Below are 24,518 nucleotides of genomic sequence, written 5' to 3' on the forward strand. Positions count from 1 at the left end.
ACTGCAGCATTCAGTTTGTTGAAAATAAATAAACGTCGCAGCGAATTTATGAAGGATTTTAATTTGCTTGGTGGACATTATAATCTTTTGTGGACCAATGCATGTCACATTTAAGTCCCAGCCCCTTACCCACTGCATGACCAAAAGTACAACTATCACATACATCAGATGCAGGCCTGGCTATCAAAAATTAATTCGCATTGACATTCACAAGCAGCATGCAGATACCCTGCTAATGTAACTGGAAATACCTGATGGCCCATGTACCCTCTGAAAAGAGACTAGTGGATCATATGTGTTATCTGAGAGAAGAGGTGTATCATCTCCACAAGTTGTTCGTTGGTCCTCTTGCTTTTATGCATAAGGTACTCTCACTAGAAAATCTGGAGTCCAGAATGGAAGAGGACAACCATGCTTCTTATCATAGAACAAGAAGATAAATTCAAGGTTAGGAAATGACAACCTGGTTCTTTTGAATATGGGAGGATTCAATAATGGAAGAGATCCTATACTTGAGAAGCTTTATGAAGCCACCTTTTACAGAATGAGGAAGCTTCAGTTCATTTGACCTGAATAGAGGAAAGAAAGGATGTTGTTAAAGGTATTTTTCATGCTTTTTCCAAGAGCATGGAAGAAGATGTAAAGACAAGTAAAGTGCCTAGCCAAGATCAACTCAAAGGTTTGCATTTTGCAAAATCCAGCTAAGCAATCCACTAGCAGTGATGAAAATTCTCCATGAAAGTCAACTTTTCTCAGTATAACTGATAAAAATTAAGAAGAAAATGGGCAAGGGAATATGACTGATATGAATGTCCACTTAACATATTTGGGCAAAATCTGGTGCCCAAATTCATCCAGTAGCTACATAATACACTAGACAACTGACACATCCCTGAATTCTCAGGTTTAAAATTCATGTATTTCTGTAAAATGGCATTTTAAGTCTAAACTTGAAATAATATCTTCAACATATGACCATGCCTTTGAAAGGTGCGTTTTACAAGTGTGCTATTCTTACTGATTTCAGTGAATTCCATGTAAGGAGGGGGTAAAAAGGAAAATATCTTATAATACGATAAATAGCAAACATTTAGTCTATGGACAAAGGATTTAACACAGAGCATACTTCTTCATCCAACACTGGTGAAGTTCAGTCACTAAACCCTACATGTTTTTAATCTTGAGTGTATTAGGATTAATTCAATTTCCAGTCAAGAAATAGAACAATATCAACATTTTAATAAAGTGTCAGTATCAAAATATTATGTCCATCTGAAGCACATTTTACTTCAGTAAAGCATAGAGTGCTTAGAAAAGAAGAAATTGAAGAAAAAGCTATGTTTGTAAAATTTCGAATTTGGTCCTAACAGAAAGTGTTAGGTAAAAGTAGTGCTTACTACAGCTAACATAGCAAAGTGGGTTTCTTCTCAGTTTGATCCAAAGCAACGTCTGGTGCAGATTGCTCAGGATCCCGCTATACCTTTGCTAGACTTATAAAACTATCCTCCCACTCACACACTAACACTGGATAATTGTAGAAAAACAGTTTATGCCCATACCAGATTACACAAGGGTATTGCACAGGGATTTTTGCCCACCACTATGGTGGCATTTCCAGACTAGCCCTTAATAATTGGCAAACAATAAATTTTGAAGATAGCTTATTACACAAAATTAGGCACAAATCTGACTGCTTAAGGAACAATGTGTATGATGATTTTACATCTTAAGCTTTTTCTTTGCCTTACTGTGTCAGATATAAAAATGTTTTAGGTTGAAGAGGTATTTATTTGCAGAGATGACTAAACCAGAAAATCTTACTGCCCAGCAGCTGAAGACAGAAACTCAGTCTGGACCACTATTCCAGCTGCTTACTATTCAGCAAGGACAAAATTGAGTCTATTTTTGAAATGTTGGTTTTTAATATCAAAGTAAATAAAGGGCATTTTTCCTGTATACGTTTCCTTGCCAGCCCATTAGCACAGACAAAATTTTATTATAGATCATTCAACCCACTGTGCTTAGCGTTTTGACAAAATATCCCTATTATAACAGATTAAATACCTATATATAGCCATTAAAATTTAAGGATTAGGTTTCAAAGTGTACAAAATGGAGAAAAATAAATAAATGCACAAAAGACAGAAAACCAGAAATTAGCAAGGCATGAATACTAAAATACTATGCATGGCTCACTCAGGGATAGGTAGCCCGTGCATGAAATCATGCTTTGATTTACCCCTAAAACCTCTGTATGTGTATGTCAGTGAGAAAACAACTTTAAGACTTCCAGTGCAACATGGTAAAAGCTCTCCTAGGTCTATCCTTGGCCTTTATCATGTTAGAGAGGCAGCATGCTTCTTTAACCAATCCCAAATTTGCTTTGAATATATGTGGTCCAACAACAGTGTTCTTAATCTCATCAGCTTTCCAGGCTGCCTGGTGTAAACAATGAGTGGCCTGTTGGCCATTCCTTTTAGAGTTGCTGTGAATGGCTCAAGTATAGTTTTGCTAATGGCAGAAACAATTCTGTATAATTACAAACCACGGCTTGGAATAAATAAAGACAGGGACTCTTTGTGACTACATACATGGTATTTTCTTCACACTCCATAATAATTCCTTTAAAACTGTTCAATTAAGATAATATGTATAGATATTTCAGCATGCCTTTTGCTCTGAGAAAATTATTTTTTAGCATGTACATTCACTAAATTTCACAAGTTACATTGGTAAAATTCTTCAAAAAGAGAGAGCCACTTAGTTTCTGTACGGAGGAAGGAAAATCCTTATACTTTCTTAGATGTTTCTGTCGAAAAGGGATTGAACAAATAATCATAATTTTCTTGTTAGTGTAAAAAATATATTTTCTTGTGTATTTAGATTCTAACAGTTTAATTAGTTCATTTTCCCATCAGTGGTTCCACTGGTTTTAACAGGATAAATGAGGGCGTACTGCTGTAAGTGATGTAAATAAGGGTATTGAAAATTAACCCAGTATTTTTCATATTGGAAGCTAATGTTTACAGCAGAATCTGCAAACTGAATCATGAGCCAACTTGTGTCAACTTTTCTGCAGCCCTTTCACTTCCAAAATAGAGCAAACACACACAAAATGACCGTTCTATCAGTGAAAGATTACAGGCTAAAAACAAGATTCAGTATTGTTCCTCTGAATCGCCAAAGTACAAATTACGGGCGCTGCATTTGGGGGCTGAGAAGCAACATCCCAGTTTGGGGACTCCACAGGCATGAGCGGAGAGCTGGCTTGGGACAGATCTCTCTTTGGGATCCTCATAAGGGTTAAGGGCAGACCAACAGTCTGGTGAGCTGGATTCTCTGGTCAGGAGCCTTAGAAGGGGGGGAGTGCACGAGGCTGCAGATTTTAATGAATTCCTGCAATTCCTTTATGGTGGCATTTACGTTTCATGCAGGGAGGATAGATTCTGTCACAAAGAGAGAAGCTCTCTGAAGGTGAGAAAAGAGGAAAACTCGGGAACTGAAACTGTGGGCTGTACAAAATCAGGGTCGCAGTGTTAGTTAGCAATTTAAGAATAACTACTGTCAACTTTGATTGAAAGTTGACGACTGCAATCCTACTCAATAGCCAGAGAGAAAACTTTCTGTAAGAGTTCAACTGAAATCGCAGGATGAATGGCCAAGAAGTAGAAAGCAAATATTACTAACATAAAATGTGTTAGCTGAATTGCTTATTTCCATGTGGATGAGGCTTTTCTGTTATAAAGGGATATTTATCTGTCTCTGCATTGAATGGGACACATGTAAACACCCCAGGAAAGTTGGATATCCAGAGTGGTTTTGATTCCAAGTACTAGAGGCATGCTGGCACTTGGAACTAGTCTGGAGTTAACATATAATGAAAGCAAATGTTTACAAAATCATTTCCAATCACTACATTAAATAAGGTTTCCCATTTTGAGGAATTTAATTAAATAGAATTAAGAGAAATTAAAAATCTAACTGATCATTTCCAATTCTCATCCAATTAAAAAAAACCAAAAGTTTTATTACGAAAGATTTATTTAAATCCAAGGCTTGAGAACGACTGCTATGAGCTATTGCGAGAACATCATTTGTAACGTCTGAGCAAATTATGCTAGTGGGAGGGCAAATGGCAAGTAATGGAATAAAACCTCAAGTCTTTAACTCAGCGTTTACTCTGATAAAACTTACACCGATTTCACTGCCAAAGTATAGGCTGAATACAATCTGTAAGAGGCTTGTATTTCGTCTTTTATACACATTTAAAAACCTCAAAAAGAAACAATACAACAGTAAGCACTAGCTCTAAACCAAGAAATATTATGCTAAATTAAGAAAAAAAAAAGAGAGAGAGAAAAATACCTTTAGTTTAGATCAAAGGTTTAAAAATGAGATGACTTAATAATCAGGCGTATATGATATGAATATGGTCTTATGACTGCAAGACTAGATATCTGTTTGGAAGGAATAGGCAGGGACTTTTTGTTTGATGTAAAATATGACCGCTTAATTGCAGCAATCTCTTCATACTCAGTTGTTGGAGCAAACCAAATGAATCCAGGTACACCAACTTTTGGGTGGAGAGATTTCAGAAGGATACAATCTTTCAACTATGTGATTTAAACCCTTCCCTTTGCAAATGAGCAAATCTGTGAAAAATGTTGACAGGCATTTTGCTCCATTCCAGAATGGAAAATCATCTCAAAATTCTTAAATACAATGACCAATCATTTCTACATGGCAATCAACTCACCCACAAATGATATGCATAAACTCGTGTGCTTTTGTAAGAGCTAGATGCTAAGGATTTCCTTAATTATCCAAATACCATATGTCCTAACTTCCTGTGTTTAGGTTTGGTAATAAATCACAACAATATTGAGACTTTATGCCCTGGACTTTGATTAAATGCTCTTATTAAGAAAAAGTAATGGATAACCATTTACAGAACGAGTATTTAGACTTGTATTTTCATCTAAACTGAAACTGAAGATGCATTGTGATCAGTTCCAGCTGATTAGCACTGTTTACCTTTTGGGTAAATAAAGACACATATTTTGTGATGTATGCTCGTCAGAAGCTGCCAAATAAAACAAGGATTGTGTGGCTTGGATATTCCAGACCACTTTGTATATATCCAACTTCCTCTTATTAGGTCTTCTTAGTTGTCCAACTTATAACTAGATCTATTTTAAATATCAAAATAAAATTTGTATTTATGTTTTTAGCAATATCAAATGCACGTGGAAATCCTTCTCTGTATATAGTTACATGACATGTATTGCATGCTTTATGTTTCCCTTTTAGCATTTGCAGAGGAATGCATGCAGGAAACCAGCCTGCTGCATAGAGTACTTGTATTTCTTTAAGGTAAACACTGATGAAACATTTGGAAGATTGAAATAAAAACAAGACATTTATGAGACATAAAGGTATCACATAAAACTGTTGTGAATTACAATAACATTGGCTGAATCCCAGAACAGATAATCCTTATAAACATGCAGGAATGTTGTAAACTGTATATGAATGTCAGTGATACAGTACATTAGGAGATTCATATTACACTTGGTGCTGTGTAACTCAGTCCCTGGATTTTTCATGGCCTCAAAGATTAAAATAAATATATGTACTATCTTTCCTTCCTCCATGAAGACATTTTATGTACACAGTTTTATTATGCTGAACAAAGATACCAAAGTCTGTTTTTTCTTGAGCTGTCAAAGTACAAAAGAAATGCAAAAAGTCCTTGCACAGATGTAGTAAAGTGCTGGATTTTATCTTTTGGCAGGTGCTCAATATGCAGCCCACATAATCACATGTTAATGACTGGAGTGTGTTAATCAGCATGCATACCTGATTCCTTCTTGCCCAAGGAAAAAAAAAAAAAAATTTAACAATTTAGAGCGTGTTAATGCTTCTACTTTTGAAAAAATTAATGTCAATATACAGAAGTGAATTAAAAACTTTTCAGAAATTGCTTTATTAAAAAAAAAAAGAAATGTTAAAATAAGAGAAAGGAATAAAATGACTACAGGTTTAGATGAACATAAACTACAAATCTTTTGCAAAGAATTCAGGTGATGAATAATTCTATTTAAACACAGTTCACCCTAGAATATAGAGAAAGGTTTAAAATAGACTGTGCATTTGGAAAAAAAAAATGTACAGTGTCAAAATGAAAATAATACAAGTATAACAGATGTGCCAAAAAGAACAATTATTTGATTCTTCTTCAAATAAAGTCAGTTTTGTATTTCACCACCCCCATTAAGCACGTTGTCCTGCACACTTTTAGGGAATAGGTTTATTCTTTTTAATATGAAATGTAAACATCTTTTTATGCTAAAGCTAGTAAAACTAAGTCCTTGATCTTTCCAACCTTTAGACATGTGCTTAACATTATAGTTGTTGGCAGTCCTAATAAAGTCAAGTTAAGCACATACCTGAATGTTTTTTGAATCAAAACAACGTGCTTGAAAAAAAATTATTTTTATCTTTTCTGCAATATATTTCTCATAGAAGTCTATTTTATAGAAAAATAAAATATCATATCGTGTGCTTTTTCACACCCTTTAGTTTCAGCCAAAACTTTGTACCCATGCAATTACATGTGAAGGTATTTATCTCTTTAGTTAGATACAAATTCTGATGCACTACCTGGCATGCAGAAATAATACCACAAGCACAGTAGAATTGCTTTCGATCATCACAAAACTCAGATTTGTACATGTAAATAACAGCTGCATGAGCAATTTAGCAGATACAGAATTGCCAGAGTTTAGGGCATTTATATTTGATGCATTTTATATGCTCATATCCAGCCTGTAAATGAGCTAAAAATAAAATTTCAAAACATGTAATTGTATCTATAACTTTTGAGAATTTGAAGCCATGAATTTATATAACAACAAATTCACAGTGTTTAGCATGTGTAAACGTTTTTCAATGATCTTTCCTAAAAACCTGAGCTTATTTTCCTTAAAGAGAAGAACTTTCAACAAGAGAAGTTAATAACAAGGAGGGGGGGAGTGACAAGACTGTGCTTGTTTTATGTAGAGACAGTAAGCACTGAAACATTAAGACCTTCAGGATACCACCTATTTCTGCCTTTCTGATGACAGTAGTTTTGCTAAAGCGATATAAAGTTAAATTTGATACTTGGTGATTTAAAATTATTTTAAAAGGAACAAATACATGTGGCATTAAAAGATCTTCACTTTTCCTGCTGCAATTACAAATCTGCTATCAGTACTGCTGAGACCTACGTCCAGACACAGTGGAAAGGTAGCAAGCTTTTCACTCTTTTGGCAAGAAGTCAACAAAAGACAGAGACTTGACATAATTATGAAATATATGTCGATATTGCCATTTGAGATAAAATCCAATGAGATGCATTTCATTTCTAAATCCAAGGGGTCTCTGAATAACGCTACAAAAAGTATAGGGAAACATAGCATGCATTTGGAGGTAATTAAGTTGTATTTGTATATGTATATGTGTTTGTTTTTCCTCAGTCACAGGGAAATAACACCCATCCTTTAGACTTGGCTTGTTGCTGTGGTTCCCTGTAACAGTCTCTCACTGCATCACTCCAGGTAACAGCAGAGTAGTGGATGCCCTCATTCTGTGCATGCACATGCTGTCTATATACCCCCTACAGTGGTGGGCAGGGGAGGAACATCAGTGGGAAAAGAAGAGTACAGTGACCATCACAGTAATACATCATCATGTACAGGGATCAGCACAGTGCCTGCGAGTTCTTCGCACACCCTGGCTGTTACCAGACTGTTATTTTGGGACTGGGGATGGGAACAGAATTTGCCTGCCTCTTCTTTTTACTGTTGAAGGCGGGGAGGGAAGTCTGCAATTTGGAGAAAGATTCCAGATTTCATTAGGTTAAAGCTGCTCAAATTTATTGTTCACAAGGCCCACGTCTAGCCTTTACAGCCATGGGAATACACCATCCCATTCCTCAAAGAAGGTCAGGCCACTTGTCCATCTAATTTTGTATCTCGTTGTTGGCACTGCTTTCTCCTGATACTTCAGAGCAAAAATAAAAAACCCTTCATAATTTAACTCACAAGCTGTGCTGGGCTCTATATGAAGATGGGGACCATTCCTGGTTCCCCCGTGAACAAAGCACAAATTATGATTATCCATTTCTTTACATATTTACTAGTATATATATATGATTAGGATACAGCAATTCAGTTACTATTAAATGTAGCAAAAGTAAGTATTGTTTAAGCTTTCTTTTACTTAATTGTGTAAGTATTGTAAGCTTTCCCCCCTCATCCTCTCTCAGTCTGTTTGCCCCAAGAGAGCCAGGTTTTGGATGCAACCTAAAAATTTGACTGTATTTCTTGCCTGCTACTCACTGTCCATGGAAGAAAGCAGGATACTTTCCTTATTATCTTAGTACCACTTTGCCCTCTTCCCTACAGTTTACTGCAGCAAACAGATACGTCCTTAGCCTGAAATAGATTTTATTTTCTAGTAGAACTACAGGCAGCAATAAACACCCATATGTCCAGGTATTTTTATATTAAGTTACAGTTAGAAATATACATATAATCTTTTCAGCTCAGCAATACGAAATTACAGAAATCTTTTGGTTGTTTCATTTTCTTCCCACTATAACATCAGATTGGCTGGTGATATGATACTTGCAGTGTAAGTCATTACAGGTCTGACGTTACAGTTGTTACACATTGCTGAATCTGTCAAATGAAAAGGGAGCACAAAGGGAATTTCCAAATGCAGCTGCTATTTCCCATTTGTTAAATCCTTTTATTACACCATATAAGTACACAGCTGGGAAATACTATAGAGTGGGAGTTAAAACAAAATATTTTGGCTTCCAGACATTCAGAATACACAAAGGACTCAGTGGAAAGCAATGCCTGATATCAAAAGGGAGTGAAAGTTTGAAAACATTTCTAGCCAGTGTGGGTTTTTTATGATAATATACAATGTAGTTTAAAGGTATTTTATATTACAGAAAGTGCTGCATACCATACATGTTGGGGAAAAAAAATCACTTTTTTTTCAGTCAAATTGCCCTGCTACAGTATCTTTTTTTCACTTACAACCTGTATGGCCCTTGTAGCACATTAAGATACATACTGTGTGTGCTCTCACAAATTCCAGTGAACTCCTTAGTAGTTTTAAGGGCACAAAGGATGAAGGATTGTGCCTTTAATTAGATACCACATAAAAGAGAAATTTTTTCCTCCCCATATGTCGACACAGCATTCTTTGAATTTACTATCTTATAACCAGACAACACACATTATTGATGCATTTTAATGACAGCACTACTGTCTTTACTTTCAGTATAAATGGTATGAGCAGGTGCTTCTTCAAATCTGCTTTGAAAGGATCCGTCTGGGAAAGGTCAGAAAGCACTTACCTTCTGGGAATTTGGTTTTATTAAGTAGAAAAGCGGTCACTACCACAGCACCTATCTCAAAATTGCCCAACCACCTACTGGAATTTGTCTTTCTGGAAAGAAACTCCTATCCTCCCTTAAAGGAGTATGAAATTGCTTTCATTGGGAAAACTGCAGGTGCCTCTGAATTCTTTCTTAGCAATATTGATGCCTGCTTGGAGACTGACATGTTTCAGAGAAACTTTATGCAATGAATTGAGGCTTAAAGGTTTGCTCATGAAGGACATAAATAAGGGACAAAAAATAATCAAAAAGAATCAAAAGAGTTACCCTAAATGACAGTCCCTCAAGGAGGAAAAAAAAAATTTTCACCAAACCAGTCATCTAACTCACCTAAACTGTAAAGGCACTGGGACCTTGCTCTGTACATTTTATCTCTCTTTTAAGTGCAACCAAACAGCATGCCTTAGAACTTCAGTTTTCACTTCTAGCCAAGCCTTGTAATTTATAGCCAGCTTTGAGCTGGGCAAAAAAAAAAAAAATCTGTTTGGTTTAGCTGAGAGCTCCCTAAATAAGGATGGCATAGATACCCCACCAGATTTAACCTAAGGGAATTGTGGAAACTCCTCATGATTTTCAGGACATTCATCTACATATATTATGGAAAAAAGGAGAGAGGAAAACCAGAGTGCTAAGTCACTCAGGAAAAGTTTATGCATCTGTTCTGAAATGTGATAAACTGGGTATTGTTTCATGCCATGTCCAAGCATTGACATGATAGTGCAGCATTAAGAAAGAAAACAGAGATTGCACTCTGTTGCTGTAAGTGTACACCCACTTCAGAGCAATACAAAAAATGGGTACAACTGATCATACTGCAAGAGTTTCTATCATTTTGGCTGAAGCATTACTCCAGGTCCAAGGAACAGCCTGAACCAAAAACAAATGCTGTGAGGGACACTAGAGGCTGGGAGTTCCTTTCTCTCTGGGACACAGAGTCATTTTATCAATGTTTGTCCTAAGACCAAAATTCCCAGAGTTCACATGCCTCTCTGCATGAATAGGAAAGTAGCTGATGAATTCACAGATTTATTTTTTCCATCAACAAACTTGACCAAACCTTTCTAGTCCAGCTTGTCCTCCTGCTAACATAGACATTAAAAGCATTCTGATGTGCTTATCGCATGACTTGGGCAAAAGACTGCCTCTCCATCCAAAATAAGGTTCCATCTGAGCATTCTGCATAGAAGCCATATATACAACTTACAACCTACTTTACCAAATTACTAACCTATGCTCATTTTTCTTTAAAGCTATTTTTACAGTTGAAATTTTGGCTTCTTCATGACAGTCGCCCAGATACTGAGGAATATTTTAGGCCTGACAAAGTTCTGCACTGGTTTAAATTGTGCATTACAAATTAGATAGCATTTTTGTGGTTTGGTTTGATCTTTTAAATCAATTGGATTTTAGAAAGAAAAAAAACAACACTATATTAACAAAATAGGTGTTATTGTAGTGCTATTATTTAATTAATTCCAGGCACCACAATATGCACGAAGAATTCCAGTATCTGTGTTGATTAGTGCATTAGAATTATTATTTCTAGTCAAATTTAAAATAAGTTCATTATTGTTAGTGCTGTCAAAAAAATTCTACAATTGCTCTTTAACCTTACTAAAAGCTGCTGATTCATACTGGGAAAAAAATAAAGACTTGCTGAATAAAATCCGCTCATAGACATTTAATAAAAATACAGAAGAAATTTTATGAAAAGGCAGGGTATTCTTTTTAAACTAACTGTGTGAATTTAATGTCTGCGAAAGCCACTTTATGGAGAGTCTGGAATTATGATGTTCTACATTTACAGAACACCTGGCTGCTCCATGTACCTTACTTCTGTTCCTGAGGAACACATGCAAGGAAAATAAATAGACTGAGATGTTATGCCCATTCAGTCTTCTTTCAGTCTGTCCATTTATTGCACAGTTTTGGGGATGCAGAGACAGAATTACAGCTGCAAAATAAATTTATCTAGGCTACTGAAGAGAATACAGATAATAATTCTGATCATTGCTAACATCACCTATATACAAACTGGTGATCTAGAGCAGAAGACCATGACATAGTTACTCATAAACACCTTTCCCCTCCACAAAAAGTTGTAATTTCCTATAAATAGAGCAGGATGTTTGTGTCACCTAAAATGCCAGCTTCTTTGTTGTGGTGTAAAGCTATAATATTCTAGATTTGGTGGGTTCTACTTCTGAGAGAAAAGTAAAAAAATACATTAAAGTTTCTTCCTTCAGCACAACACTTTGCAGATGACAAACAGTTGTGAGCTACATCCTCCTGTCAGAAATTAATGCTTGAATATATGAGCTAGAGAGGTTATGACATAAATCAAGGTATGAATGAAAACACGATAAATAGATGCATTTCCTTTCCGAAGGTGAACTCATCAAATGACCTCATTCATATAGACCTGTATACTTAAGAAGATTATACAACTGTAATTTACAATTACACCGTATTGATATTGATTTATTACTAACACCAACACTTTAACATTTAAAAAGCTTTACATCCAAGAAGGATTGTACTGAACATGTCTTTCAAAATGGAAGTGAACAGTCTTTTACAATACTAATTTAGAAAGCCACTGTGAAAACTGTAAAACTCACCATTCTGTGTTGGGCTGAGATGACTCCATCCCACTCGGGATCTTGTTGGATGGTCGTGACCAGAGTTGGTAGCTCCTCGGAGTGAGGTTTGTTGTGCATTACATTATGTAGAGGCAGATGAGAGGTCGCATGCTGATCACTGTTGCCCTCTTCCTTGTCTCGTGATGCTAAGTCCTGGGTCATTGTTTCCTCTCCATCAGCTGCACATGCAAACGGAGAGGTAGCCTGCTTGGAAGACATTCTTCTACAAAACAAGAAAAGCAGACAGAAAGAAAACATTGGTGGTAAATGAAAAAAATCAAGCTCAAAACAGTCCTCTAAACACACTAGACTTGCCTACAACAGTTAAAAATTAATCATATGCAGTCAACAAAAGTAGTCTAAAAAGTAAGGGTTTGGGGGATCTGGATCCAAAACACTGAGATAAAGTATTCATTGATGCCAAGTCAAGGTCAGGGTTAAGTTATATGATGTCATTCTATTCGTTTAGACTTGTCAAACAATATGATTTTCTCCAGCCATAAGAAAATAGTGATTTTATTGGTATTTTCATGTTGATTTTGCATAAGACTTCAAGTCTAAACTCCTACTCCCATGAGAAGTCTGAAGGTTGTAAGCAAACATTTAAATGAGAGAGTCCATCATGCTTTCCTAACCTCATTCCTTGCAAGCAGATGTTTTCTACACAGATGAGAATTTTTAAATCCATTTCAAATTCTGCTAAATAAGTCCTTCTGCTGTTTGTTTTAAGCTGTATCTGCTCTTAACCTGTTTAAAATTTTACCCAGTTTTACCTTTTGGAAAATGTTTTGAGATGTTCATGTAAAAAGTGTTCTAAAACTGAATGGTTTATTGAATGGATGGATAATATCTGAGTAATCTTTTACAGTTTGAACTAAAAACCTAAAATAATTATGTTTCATTTCATATTAGGCATCGAGTATAGGATATAGCTCAACAAATTACTTTAAATGACTTTAAAGTGTAATGAATAAATGCATTGATTTATGTTAAATGTCTTTCCTAATAATGGCCTCTTACTACCATCTCATATGCAAACACAGCTTTCACCACAGTTTCTGCACTTAGATGAAAATATAACTGACTTCAACTGAAAAACTGAAAACACTTTGTTTAAAATTTCTAATAAGATTAACTGCAACTGTTAAAACAATCATTAATAAACCTGAAAGAAGACAGCTAAAATATCTTAGCTATCTTCCCAGGTTTTAGTAACTTTAGAATATCCTTGACACTGGAATTGCTGAGAAACTAAGGAATAAGATCTTCACCTTAATTGCTTCTTAACAATAATTGATTTCATACCATTTCTTTAAAAATGCACAAATCAGTTAACATAGGAAACCACATGAGCATTTTTCAAATTAGCAAATCATTAACTTGCTAGTACTGTTTCTACAGACAAATAAATACTGATTAAAGGGTCTGGAAATCTGAGACTAACAGTTAAATTTACAAATCTGTCACATGCTTTCATGAATATTACAGTGAAGGAAATATCAAGTGCAAAGAAAAATAATTAAGTTAATTCCAATTTAAACAGTAGTTTTTATGTAGCAGCCTGTGTTTCACATAGGATTTAACAGCTAATGCTAAATTTCTCACAATTAATGAGGGAGTTCAGATTTAGTATCCTACAGTGAAAAAAAAATTAATATAGGATCAACTAATCTAATTATGTACAGTTCTATATGAAAGTATTACAAGCTTTGAAGTGCTTTGAAACATATTAAAACACTGATACCTATTTAGAATAACTATTCTGTAAATAGAGATAATCCTGCCTCTTAAACTCGATACTGGTGAGGCAAAAAAGGTTTGTGTTTTCTTTAGGGGACCCTAAGTGTAAGTGGAAGTCTAATATTAATGTTGCAAACAAGCAGAACTGAGGAATTTAAACTGTGTATTACATTCTTGCTACACTGAAGAATTTGTGTTGATGGTACAGAGAACATGCCAAGAGTTCAGCAACCGGCATTACTGTACGTACTTCAAAAGGTTCTGGTTCATAATTACTACGATCCAAGACAAAATAAAAGGTTTACTTTCCCTTTTATCATTAAAATAGTCATTTTAATGTAATCACTCACATGAAAATATAAGTCAATGCTCTATGCAATTTGAAAACCAGACATGAAAACTGAAAGTCACAATAAAGGATTTTCCTTTCTTTCACCTTCTCAACAGATTTCATTCCTGTTTCAAACCGAACGAGCTTCTGTGAAAAGAAATAGCTATGGCTGTTTCTTCACCATAAATTAATCATGACACAAAACTAGAAATGAAAATGTCTCTTAAGAATAATTTCAACTACAAACTGCACCAATGAATAATAGTGCACAATCCTAATTAAATACAACTCTGCAGCTGCAAAAATAGGCTGAATCTGTCCAAAGCTACGAGTTGGCTTTAAAGGCTGGTTTGTTAGGGACTGTTTTCTTAAGGAAGGCTGGGCCCTCAGTCTTAATCAGCCAATAAATTATTTCCTGCAATTACATTAAATAGAAAATTATCTTCAAATTGGGAATGTTAATTGAAAATCAAAATTCAGACTGAAGTTTAGAAATTACATGCTGAATATAATTAGTCTAGAAAGGCTTCACCTCTATTTCATAAACAGGCTTTCCGTACTTCCTCAAGTGACCATTCAGTAAAGCTATCTACTGGTAACGCACTATAGAAGAAACACTTTTTCTTTGCTATATACACTAATATACTTTCCCCTTATTCATGATGTTTTAAACACAATTAAATAAAAATCTCTATTCGTGTTCTGTTGTTTAGGTTGATTACATAGAGAAAAGGGGACTCTGTTAACCTTAAAAATAAAATTATATTGACAAAGTCGCATTCACTAATAACCTCAAGCCATGCCCAGCAACTTTTGTCTGTACTAGACTAAGAGAATGGACCAAGAGTAGGGTTCAAATGCTTTCTAGCTCCATCTACCCCTTTTCTCCACAGCTGCATTATGGTCAGACGCGTTTTCATATTGCACTTTACTCGGTTACCTATAGTCCCGGAGCCTGAAAAGAAAGACAAGCTCAGGCAGGCCTCCCAGGCACTTGCTCTCCTCATGACATAATTTTTAGGGGTGTGTTTCACTTCTATTTCCCCCCAAACCTTTGTTAAAATGGCAAGATTTCACATATTAATTATGGTCAGAGGTCAGCATTTAATGGTACCTTTCAGGTTTTTGGTTGCTAGATTTTAAACATGGGGGTAAAAGGGACAGAGATGTAGGACCCTGCTCGATTAAGCCCCCCACCTTCTTTTCCCAGCACAGTCATTAACTCAATCAATAACCCTGATGTGTACACGTCTTCTGAGGGTGCCAGGTTATGCACCAAATATTGATTATGCCTGGGCTTATAATCAGTAAAACAGAGTAAATATAAACTCTGAGACTGGGTGTTATTCAGTCAATTACTTCATGCAGGTTTTTACTGGTTACGTGTTTGGTTTTACTTAAATGGGAGAATTCTGCACACTGAACTCCATCAGGTCCAAACGCACAGTTCGGCCAATAACTCCAAGGCCTCACCAAATTCAAAGGGGGAGAAGAATCTGGCCCATTTGAGTAGTTTATTTTTATGATAACATTAAATCATAGAACAAGTTGTTGTGTTAAAATGTTTTAATGTTAAAATATGAGTATGAATAGCAGTCAAATTTTAAGCCATAGTAACTTCCCAATTTTACACTTAAAATATTCCAAATGTATTTGCTAACATCCCTGGTGAGAGGAAAAAAAAAGATCAATATTCATAATAAATAAGGCTTGTAAAAGGTATCAGAAATTTACTAATTTCCATTATAATTTATTTTATTTTTTTCTCCTATTATCAATTAAATTCACTCGAATGATTTTAAAAAAAGTTTCTGATAAAAAATATCTCCCTAGTTATAACCCCTGCAAACAGGGGTTTATAATGGAAGTGCTGACACAACCCTAACTACAGCAGCGCAAATGGTGCCGCTATAATACACAAAATCAAGTTCTATTATTCTAAACTATCCTCGCTCGGGGGGTTTTCTTTACTGTGCTCCCAGACAAACTGCTGAAGCATGAAAAATTTAAATGCAATCAAGTGGGTCCAATTCTACTTTACTAGAACAAGTGTCTACAGTGGTACAATCTTAAAAGAAGATGCAACAGATTTGTTTGGTGCTTTTCTTTCTTTTTTCTTTTTTAGCTGTTTATTTATAATACTGTGCAGTGAAGATAAAATAAGAGAGGAAATTACACTCACATTATATCAGTATATTGATTACACAGCACACAATCAGAAAGAAAACTACATTGTGAAATTGTTGCTTTGGTGAAATTGACAGATTAGCTGAACACAGCAATCACTAAAGGTGGAAAATATACCTAATGTGTATGAAAAAAAAGTTGAAAAAGGCCCTAATTATCTGAAATCCTATCACCTACTCAACTTTGAGAACTAAATAAATCTTGGTTTGGATTTTCCACAACTAGAATAAATTCTATCTCATTTTGATCTTGAGACAGAAAAAGAATGGGATCATTTATCAAAACCTCAGTAATGTTGAGGAATTGGACCCCAATTTCAGTCAGCCTCGATACCAAGGTAGTAAAGCTAAAATTGAACTGCTAAGGGTTTTTTACCTACGTCAAACTAAACACAGTCCCAAACAGCTCCATTCTCTATATATCTGACATGATTTTTTATTTTAATCCAGAGAAGAAATTCTCTCTGCTCTGATGAAGACTGCCAGTCAGATTCTCAAAACATCAGTTTTCCTTTTTTCCTACAGACAGTGTGTGTTATACCTTTCTAAATACAAATAAAAATACCTCTTTTTTTTTTTTTTTTTTTGTCTAAGGCTTTTCTATGGTCTCAAATTCTTCAAACAATGTATATCTTCTTTTTCGAAACAATTAGATAATATTTCTGACATGAAAGGCTTCCAAAGCCTAAAATCTTCCATGCCTGCTGAAATGATTAAATGTTACACTGGAAATTATGGCTAGACCTGGTGGTTTAGCTGCTAGACATTTCAGAATCAAGCCACAAAGTATTAACACAGATCACTACAATGTGATAGCCCAGACACTGTTTCAAAAACGTATAAACTAAGCAATAACAACGAGATATATGACGAAGCAGACTTGTAGTTGGCTGAAGACTCCAGCTTCTGCTCTGCTCCACCCTCTCAAGGCATTCACAAACCTAAAGGCATGTCTACACTGCAGCCACATAAATGACTGCTTTGTAATGCTGAGATATCCAAACTAATTTTAAACAAGCTTGTTTCTGATAGCACTCCAACTACAGTAGCGTGGTACTCAGATGGACTAATTCATCCTGCTTTAGTGACTGCAGTATAGACATAACCCAGGTCTACAGCTCCAACAGTAGATTGGAATCAGATTAGATTAGAAATACATTCATTTACAGAGCTTTTATGAACAGTCTCCATTCCTTTTCCCCGAAGTGCCAGATTAAAGTACTTAAGTGCATGATTAACTGTAAGTATGCAAGCAGTCCACTAATTTCAAATTGGACTACTCAGTTTCAAAAAGTTAAGCACATGTCTAAGTGCTTTGGTGACTCCAGAACTAAATAAATTAAGAGAAACCATCTTTAGAAGTGCTCATAACCTTTTAAATATTTCCTTCTAAACTTTTATGCTAACCTGGTGTTCATGAAAAGTAAAATTCAGCCACAGCATCCTATCCTGCCCCACCTTCTAAAAGAGCAACAAACTTGCATACTCCTCTCACAATATTAAATGTGACTTACAGGACCCTCCCTTACAAATCACCACTCAGCCTTGGGATAAATTAAATGCATTGTATACTCTTCTTTGCTTGCACCGTCCACAGTATCCTCCTCTTTCGTAACTATGGCACACCTCATTACTTGGTGGCCTTGTGTCTTTTGTGGATCCTCAAACCCCTTCCGAAACTCAAGAGCATCCTTTATGCAATCTATTTTGCAGTGCAAGTTCACCTATACAAGTGCTATACTAGTACACAAGTATATACCTATACAGGCCTGATGTACAACAGGGTACGCTGACATAGCTGCATAGAAGTTAGGGGAACAACTTACTTATTTCTAACTGCAAACCAGTTTAGCATCGTTTAAACATTCAGGAAAACTGATCTTTATTTTTGCTGTATAAAGATAACAGTTACACTAGTGTTCATATAGACTTAAAGAAAAATGAAAATGCTTTGCCAATAGCCAAAATATTTGGCAGCTCTGCCCCTCTAAAATAATGTTCTGTAGGCATAACTCAGTAACGTAATTCATTGTAAATCTAATGCCATAATCTGTCTGCCATTTTAGAATAAAGAGTTATTTCCTAAAATCATGAAATCTCATATCTGTTTTCAAGGAGCCTTAGTAACACAAATGAACAGTTAGCAAGATTCCATTCTCCTGGGGCCCTGCACCCCAACATGAATCCCTATGCACAAAACCCGTACGAATAGACAAGGCAGGATTGGGAGAGAATCTCCCAGTTTCTATTCCTGGCTCTGGCTCTGAGTCACAGCAAGGCCTTAGGCCAGTCAGCTCAACTCCCTCAAGCTCTTCCTTGGCTTCATTTTGCAGGAATACTACAAGAATTAGTTGCGTATGATCATAAACAGCATTGCAAGATTAGAGAGTTTCTGGTAGTCGCAGGAATCACCTTGGAAATAAAAGCCTGGGGGAGGGATGGAAGAAAATATGATTCAAGAAATGACAGCTATTATGCTAACTGAGCGCCCAAATCTCTAGCTGAAATAAGCATCGAGCTAAGCAATACACCCACAGCTTCCAAGATACACACTCAGCTATTCTTGCATTTGTTTTTCTAATCCAGACATATTACACTTCTGCTAATAGATATGGATCCATATCACAAAGTTTGACTTCAGATTCAGACTTCCTCAAAGCTCAGAGGGTTTGGAACAATTTTTATGGTATTTCTTCTCATTTGTAATCAAACAATGTGAGAGCTAAACAGCTCCTTGGAACTTTTTTGGAAAGCCTTTCTCTTACATTCTGCCATTATAGTGACCTTCTTAGGCGTGCAGCCACAATAAAATATTAGGGTTAGGGAACGAGTTCCTGTCTATTCATCTAGTTGTCAAAAACATTAAAATGGATGCAGCAAAACAGCCTTGCAGCCCATGATGACTTTTCAGTGAAAATCCAGTGTTTAGTCAGATTCATAAAATGCCAAAAATACAGCCTATCTTTCTAGTAGGTTAAATATTCCATTCTCTTTATTCACTACCCGGAGCTTTCACTGAAAATGCCTAAGGTGAACTCACACTGAATGCAGTAAAGGGCAGTGAAAGAATAGTCATTTAGCACCTGGGATGTGCTCATCTTCACTCACTGTAGTTAATATTTTTGATAGTTTATATTTAGCTGACAATATTGCTGTCACTTTATTTAAACAGCTTCAGACTGTTCTTTGGACCGGAGCTCATATGCCCTGGAATGCTTTGACTCATGAATTGTTTCTCCTGATAATGTTACATCACGTAACCACCTCTGTTTAATTGGTTGCTATTAGCTTCTCAGTGATGACTGCCTTTAAAGTCCTATGACTACACCATGTGTCTCTGGATATCCAATTTCTTACTGTTGGAAAAAGAAAAAGAAAAAAGGCGGTACTGACTTCCAGCTATCTTTACCAATAACTACGGGAACAAGAGTGAGCGTGCCAAGAATTTATCCATCAGCAACTTGTTAGGATTTGGTTTTTTAGGCAGCAAGTGAAAGAATATACAATATAAATAAAAGCAATCACTAACAATAAAATTTAAAAACAATGGTTGCTATAAATAAGCATTAATTCACATATTTTTATGGAATAGAATGACTTAATTGTGTAGCTGAATGATTATATAAATGGTTTTGATAAAGGATGCCTAAAAATACTAAGAGGAATTTATTTTAGCATGATTAGACTTTATACAAAAGAAAAGAATACATTTATTTTTTCCCTTACAAAGCCAGTTAAGAACTTGTTCTAATAACTAGAAATCTTCCTGAGCACACTTAAACCTGATGGGCATAAGTTCCTGAAATGTTCATTAAATCCTTTCAGTATTCTATGAGATGCATACTCCAACAGTAAGATGCAGTATTCCTACACTTTTTTTTTCCTCCTACAGTTAATTTTCAGGAGGTGCTTAAGATTCCATGTAATGAGTTAAACAGTTAATTTCCAGTCCTACAGGTGTGAAAAAAAGGTCATGTGCCATCCATTTCTCTGCACCACCTAATTCAGAACAGAAATATTTTATCTACAGTCAGATTTCTCTCCCCTCCTTCCCCATTCTCCTCCCTCCTCTCCATATTTCTGATCCTCATTTCTAAGTTCAATAGAGCACCTCAGTAGGCAGTGAAATGGAGTATCAATTTCAGGCTCACCTGTAGCCAGTTGCACTAAACCACCTAATTAGTACCTCCATGTAAGCCGAAACAATGGCTCTGCAGCTCAGTTACGGATTGTCTTTTTAATAAAAACCTTACACTACAAGCCTAAAAACATTTCTAGCAGGCAAAATATTTCTCATTCAGTAGAGGTTACGCAAGCTTCAAAGCACTTAAATATAGGTGCCAAACCACATTGCCAGGAGCTCTTAGTACTGTGAGGTAGTGTTACCTGACAGCTCGGTAAATATAAAATTACTTGTTTCTCCAACTGAAGACAATCAGATTGTCACCTTCCATTGTAATAATGCACAACTAGGGATCAGCAAAGTGCCAACGTAATTACCAGGAAGAAAACAAAACATAACAAAAGTATCAAATCTAAATTTCTCTAAAGGGTAAACACATCCATCTGGCTATTCACAAAGAAAAGGAGGAGGGATTTTATTTTTACTATCAAATAACCTAGTGTTATTTAGCAATAAGATTTATATGCCTTTTATTAAGTGAGAAAGAAAACAGCTAAAGAAGTTGATTCATGAAATACTAAAAACAAACACAGGTCAGAACCGTGCTGGGATGTTACTTGTGCACATTTAAAACTGCAAGTGTCATCAGAGATGCTAGGGACAAGCATGCGTATCTGTATTGTTGTTATTATAAACTCTTATATGTGAGGATTCATAAAAATTAATTCTAACTGGCACATGGCGTACTTTGGCACAAGCTATGCATGACGTGCCACTTTGATTTGTTTATTTAAATGACTTCACTCTTAAGAACTGAAAATGAAGTTTGAACTGCAGACTGCCTCAGAACTGGGACTTTCAGGATATTAAAAACCTGAGGAAGACCTTTGAAGGGGGTAATCTGAATACATGAGAACTAACATTTTCACCATATATTTCTTCAGGTTATTCAGCAAGTGGCCTACATATTCAGGAGTGAAATTTGCATTTTGGTGATGCAGAGATCTTATAACCAGAAATAGTGTTTTACATCTACAGTAGCTCTGGGCATCCTATAAACTATAAAGGAGTGTCCTAGGTAGGATATATACTTGAAAAAATATTTTCATGTGGTTCACAGAAATGAAGCTAAACTTAAATTATTCTTGAAAAACTTGCATTGTTGAGTGATATCATGGATTACCTTTTCTGTATCAATATTCCAGTCACTACTAATGCATGCAGAAAGTTCTTGCACATTTATTGATGTATAAGCACATCACCTTTGCATACGTTTTAAAGTTTCACCGATGCTGGAGGAGTTACAAAAGAAGAGAGAAAAGCAAAATATGCAAAGCTGAGAATCAGGCTGACATCGTTTTTTCTCTGAAGGAATATTCAAGAATGGCAGTAAGGGACAAGCAGCTTTTTTCCACCCTGCACAATTGTGCCAGAGCCAGATGTAATCCTAACCCTTGCGGATAAAGCAGGCACAAGGACTGCTTAAAGATGTCGTTAGCCTTGGGGAAGAGCTTAAGGAAAAGGTGCAGGCTCCACATAACCGGGAACACCTCCTGCATCTTGCCTCAGGCGTTGCATCCCTGGGAGCTCGGGTGCAGCACGGAAAGGCTGGGCTCTCCGGCTACAACCTCCTCACAGGTTTTGGCCATAGATGCTTGCTCTTGTGCATTACACTGTAGCATACAACACAGCACCTTCTTTTCCACTGTATTAGAATATTGATACGCTCTAGCTGGTATGCCTAATTGTGGCTTTGTTTTCAAGGGGCTAAGCAGCAAATTTAGGACGACAGATTGGGACGGGACAGTGGGAACAGAGGAAGAAAGGAAGGTAGCAAAGACCCACAACAATTTTAAAGTCACAAGCATTTAAATCAGATAAAACTAGACAAAATGCCCCACTTTCTGCAACTTTGAGAAATTCTGATTTTTGTTAGAGTCCTTACAAGCAGGCTTTTACACGGCAGCATTTTGCACAATATTTCTTTGTTTTGAACTAAGGCTTACACAATATGATCCTTACAGATGTGCACAATGGGAACCCTAAAATGTGTTTACAGACCCCTGCAGGAACCACCTCATTTACCTGTGAGCTGCAGCTACTTCTGGGATAAAGGACAGGGTAGTCTGAAGCAGCATACTGTTCAGAAAAAGATTACAGGGGATACTATGCCTAGCTGAAACTACCCAGGAAATATTTCAGAAATACCCCTGTTTGATTGGCAATATGGCCAAGAACAACAATGTGGCAACTTCGCTCTTTCTCCCCACAAGCCCTCCACTGCTTGGGCTCTGCAAGTTTTCATGGGAGGGAGTAGATGGGGCCCTTTTTTCTTCATGTTAATTTACTTCAATATGAAAATACCAAGACAAAAGATAAATAATTGTAGCGGTCTAAGAATTCAAATAAAGTAAACCAAAACATTATCTCCTTTATTAATTAAGCTAATCAGTTGCCATTAAGAAGTGCAAACAATTTAAAGTTCAATTTATTGAGACTTTGAACCTCCTATTCTTTCACAAGGTCCACAGATGAAATCTCTACCAATTTTAACTGCCTTAAAAAAAAAAAATCTAAGACATTGTTATTCATAGTCTTAGTATGACATACTTAACAATATAAACTATTTTCATTGTTATTTAGTAAAACAAAAAAAATCATTGTTTAATATTAACCAGTTTCCCAATACAGGTTTTGTATCTTTAAGGAATTCATTAAGGTATTTGGACTAGGCACTGAAAAGAATCAGAGAACATTAGAAAGTAACTGTCACATGTAAAGCTTACACCATTTCATCATTCAGCTTGGAGAGATCAAGCAGTGTGCAATCTCTGCATACAGCAGTCTGAAACTGCATCAATTGCAAAGGAAACTACAAACTCTCCCTGTCTTTTGGTTTCAGTTCTGCAAAGTACCACAAAATTGTTAGGAAGAAATAATTTGCAATAACTGAGGACCCTCAACTATCCTATTTTTGTGGAAGATTATGGCATACAGCATCTGATTTCTAACAAGGAGAAGGAAACATGCATAGCAAAATCAACCGTAAGGCTAAAGGTGAAGAGTGCCCAGGCTCTGAATTGCTCCGCATTTCCCAAGTGCTCAAAGTTCCATGTTAGTATTTTTAAATGTGTCAAAGAACATCACGAAGCACAACTATCGCAATACAAAGAAAAACATAAACCAGCACACAAACCAAAGGCCCGGTCAAATGAAGGTGTGCCCAGATAATTAGAAAGTAAAAAACCAAATGTCTAAAATGCAAACCTAAAATATTGACAGTGATTTCAAACATTTTTACCATTTAAATTCAGTTAGATCCCTTACAAGTTATTTTAGCTATTATAACTTGTGATGCAGTATGCTTACCATCGAAATACACAGGGCCTTGTGGTTTTCATCTCTGACCCATTTTTTCCTATATTTTAAGGATAAAACATATGATCTGCATTTGTAAAGAAGTCTTGTCTTCTCAAACGGTGTCAATTTTTGCTCAGGGCTGTATTTTGTAACAGTTTCCCACTTAGGTTTCTTGGTAATAATTTATAATAGACAAGCAAACAGCACGTAATATGTGCAGCCTATTACTTCTAAAAACAGAGTCGAACAGTTTTGTTTTCTCATGGACATTTGTTGAGAGCTCTATTACCAATTTCAAAAGCATTGCCATACAGAACATAGAGCTTTACGGGCATATTTAACTGGTATGGCTATCCTCCCTACCATGAACCATCAACGAGACAGTTCAGTGTCTGTGGTTCTAAACCAAATACAAATAGAATTGAAAAGAAATGTATCTGTTAATCTAGGAATTATGGCACACACATAGAATCATTATAGACTTTCGAGTATGGGTCAGATCCTCAGACACTGTAAATCAGAGCAGCTGTACTGAGGTTAGTTGAATCCTCTTTATTCAGCTAAAGATATATCCTTAACAACTTTTCTTGGCATAGAAAAATTACATTGGGTCATTTTGCAATGTGAAATTCCTATGTTTTCAGTGAAAAACTGACTACTGTTACATTATTACCAG

General features: G+C 35.9%; 1 protein-coding gene across 2 annotated transcripts in view; it reads right to left on the bottom strand.

Annotated features, from left to right (window-relative positions):
- The window catches only part of SOX6 (SRY (sex determining region Y)-box 6), a 270,394-nt gene that overhangs the window by 224,473 nt on the left and 21,403 nt on the right, over positions 1–24,518 (bottom strand). For both annotated transcript variants that reach the window (XM_010563828.1, XM_010563827.1), the window contains exon 3: positions 12,082–12,325. In XM_010563828.1, coding sequence (XP_010562130.1) covers positions 12,082–12,325 — 244 coding nt within the window. The remainder of the gene's footprint in view (positions 1–12,081; positions 12,326–24,518) is intronic.

This window comes from Haliaeetus leucocephalus, unplaced genomic scaffold (assembly GCF_000737465.1).
Source record: "Haliaeetus leucocephalus isolate CR32 unplaced genomic scaffold, Haliaeetus_leucocephalus-4.0 Scaffold173, whole genome shotgun sequence".
NCBI classification, from domain to species: domain Eukaryota; kingdom Metazoa; phylum Chordata; class Aves; order Accipitriformes; family Accipitridae; genus Haliaeetus; species Haliaeetus leucocephalus.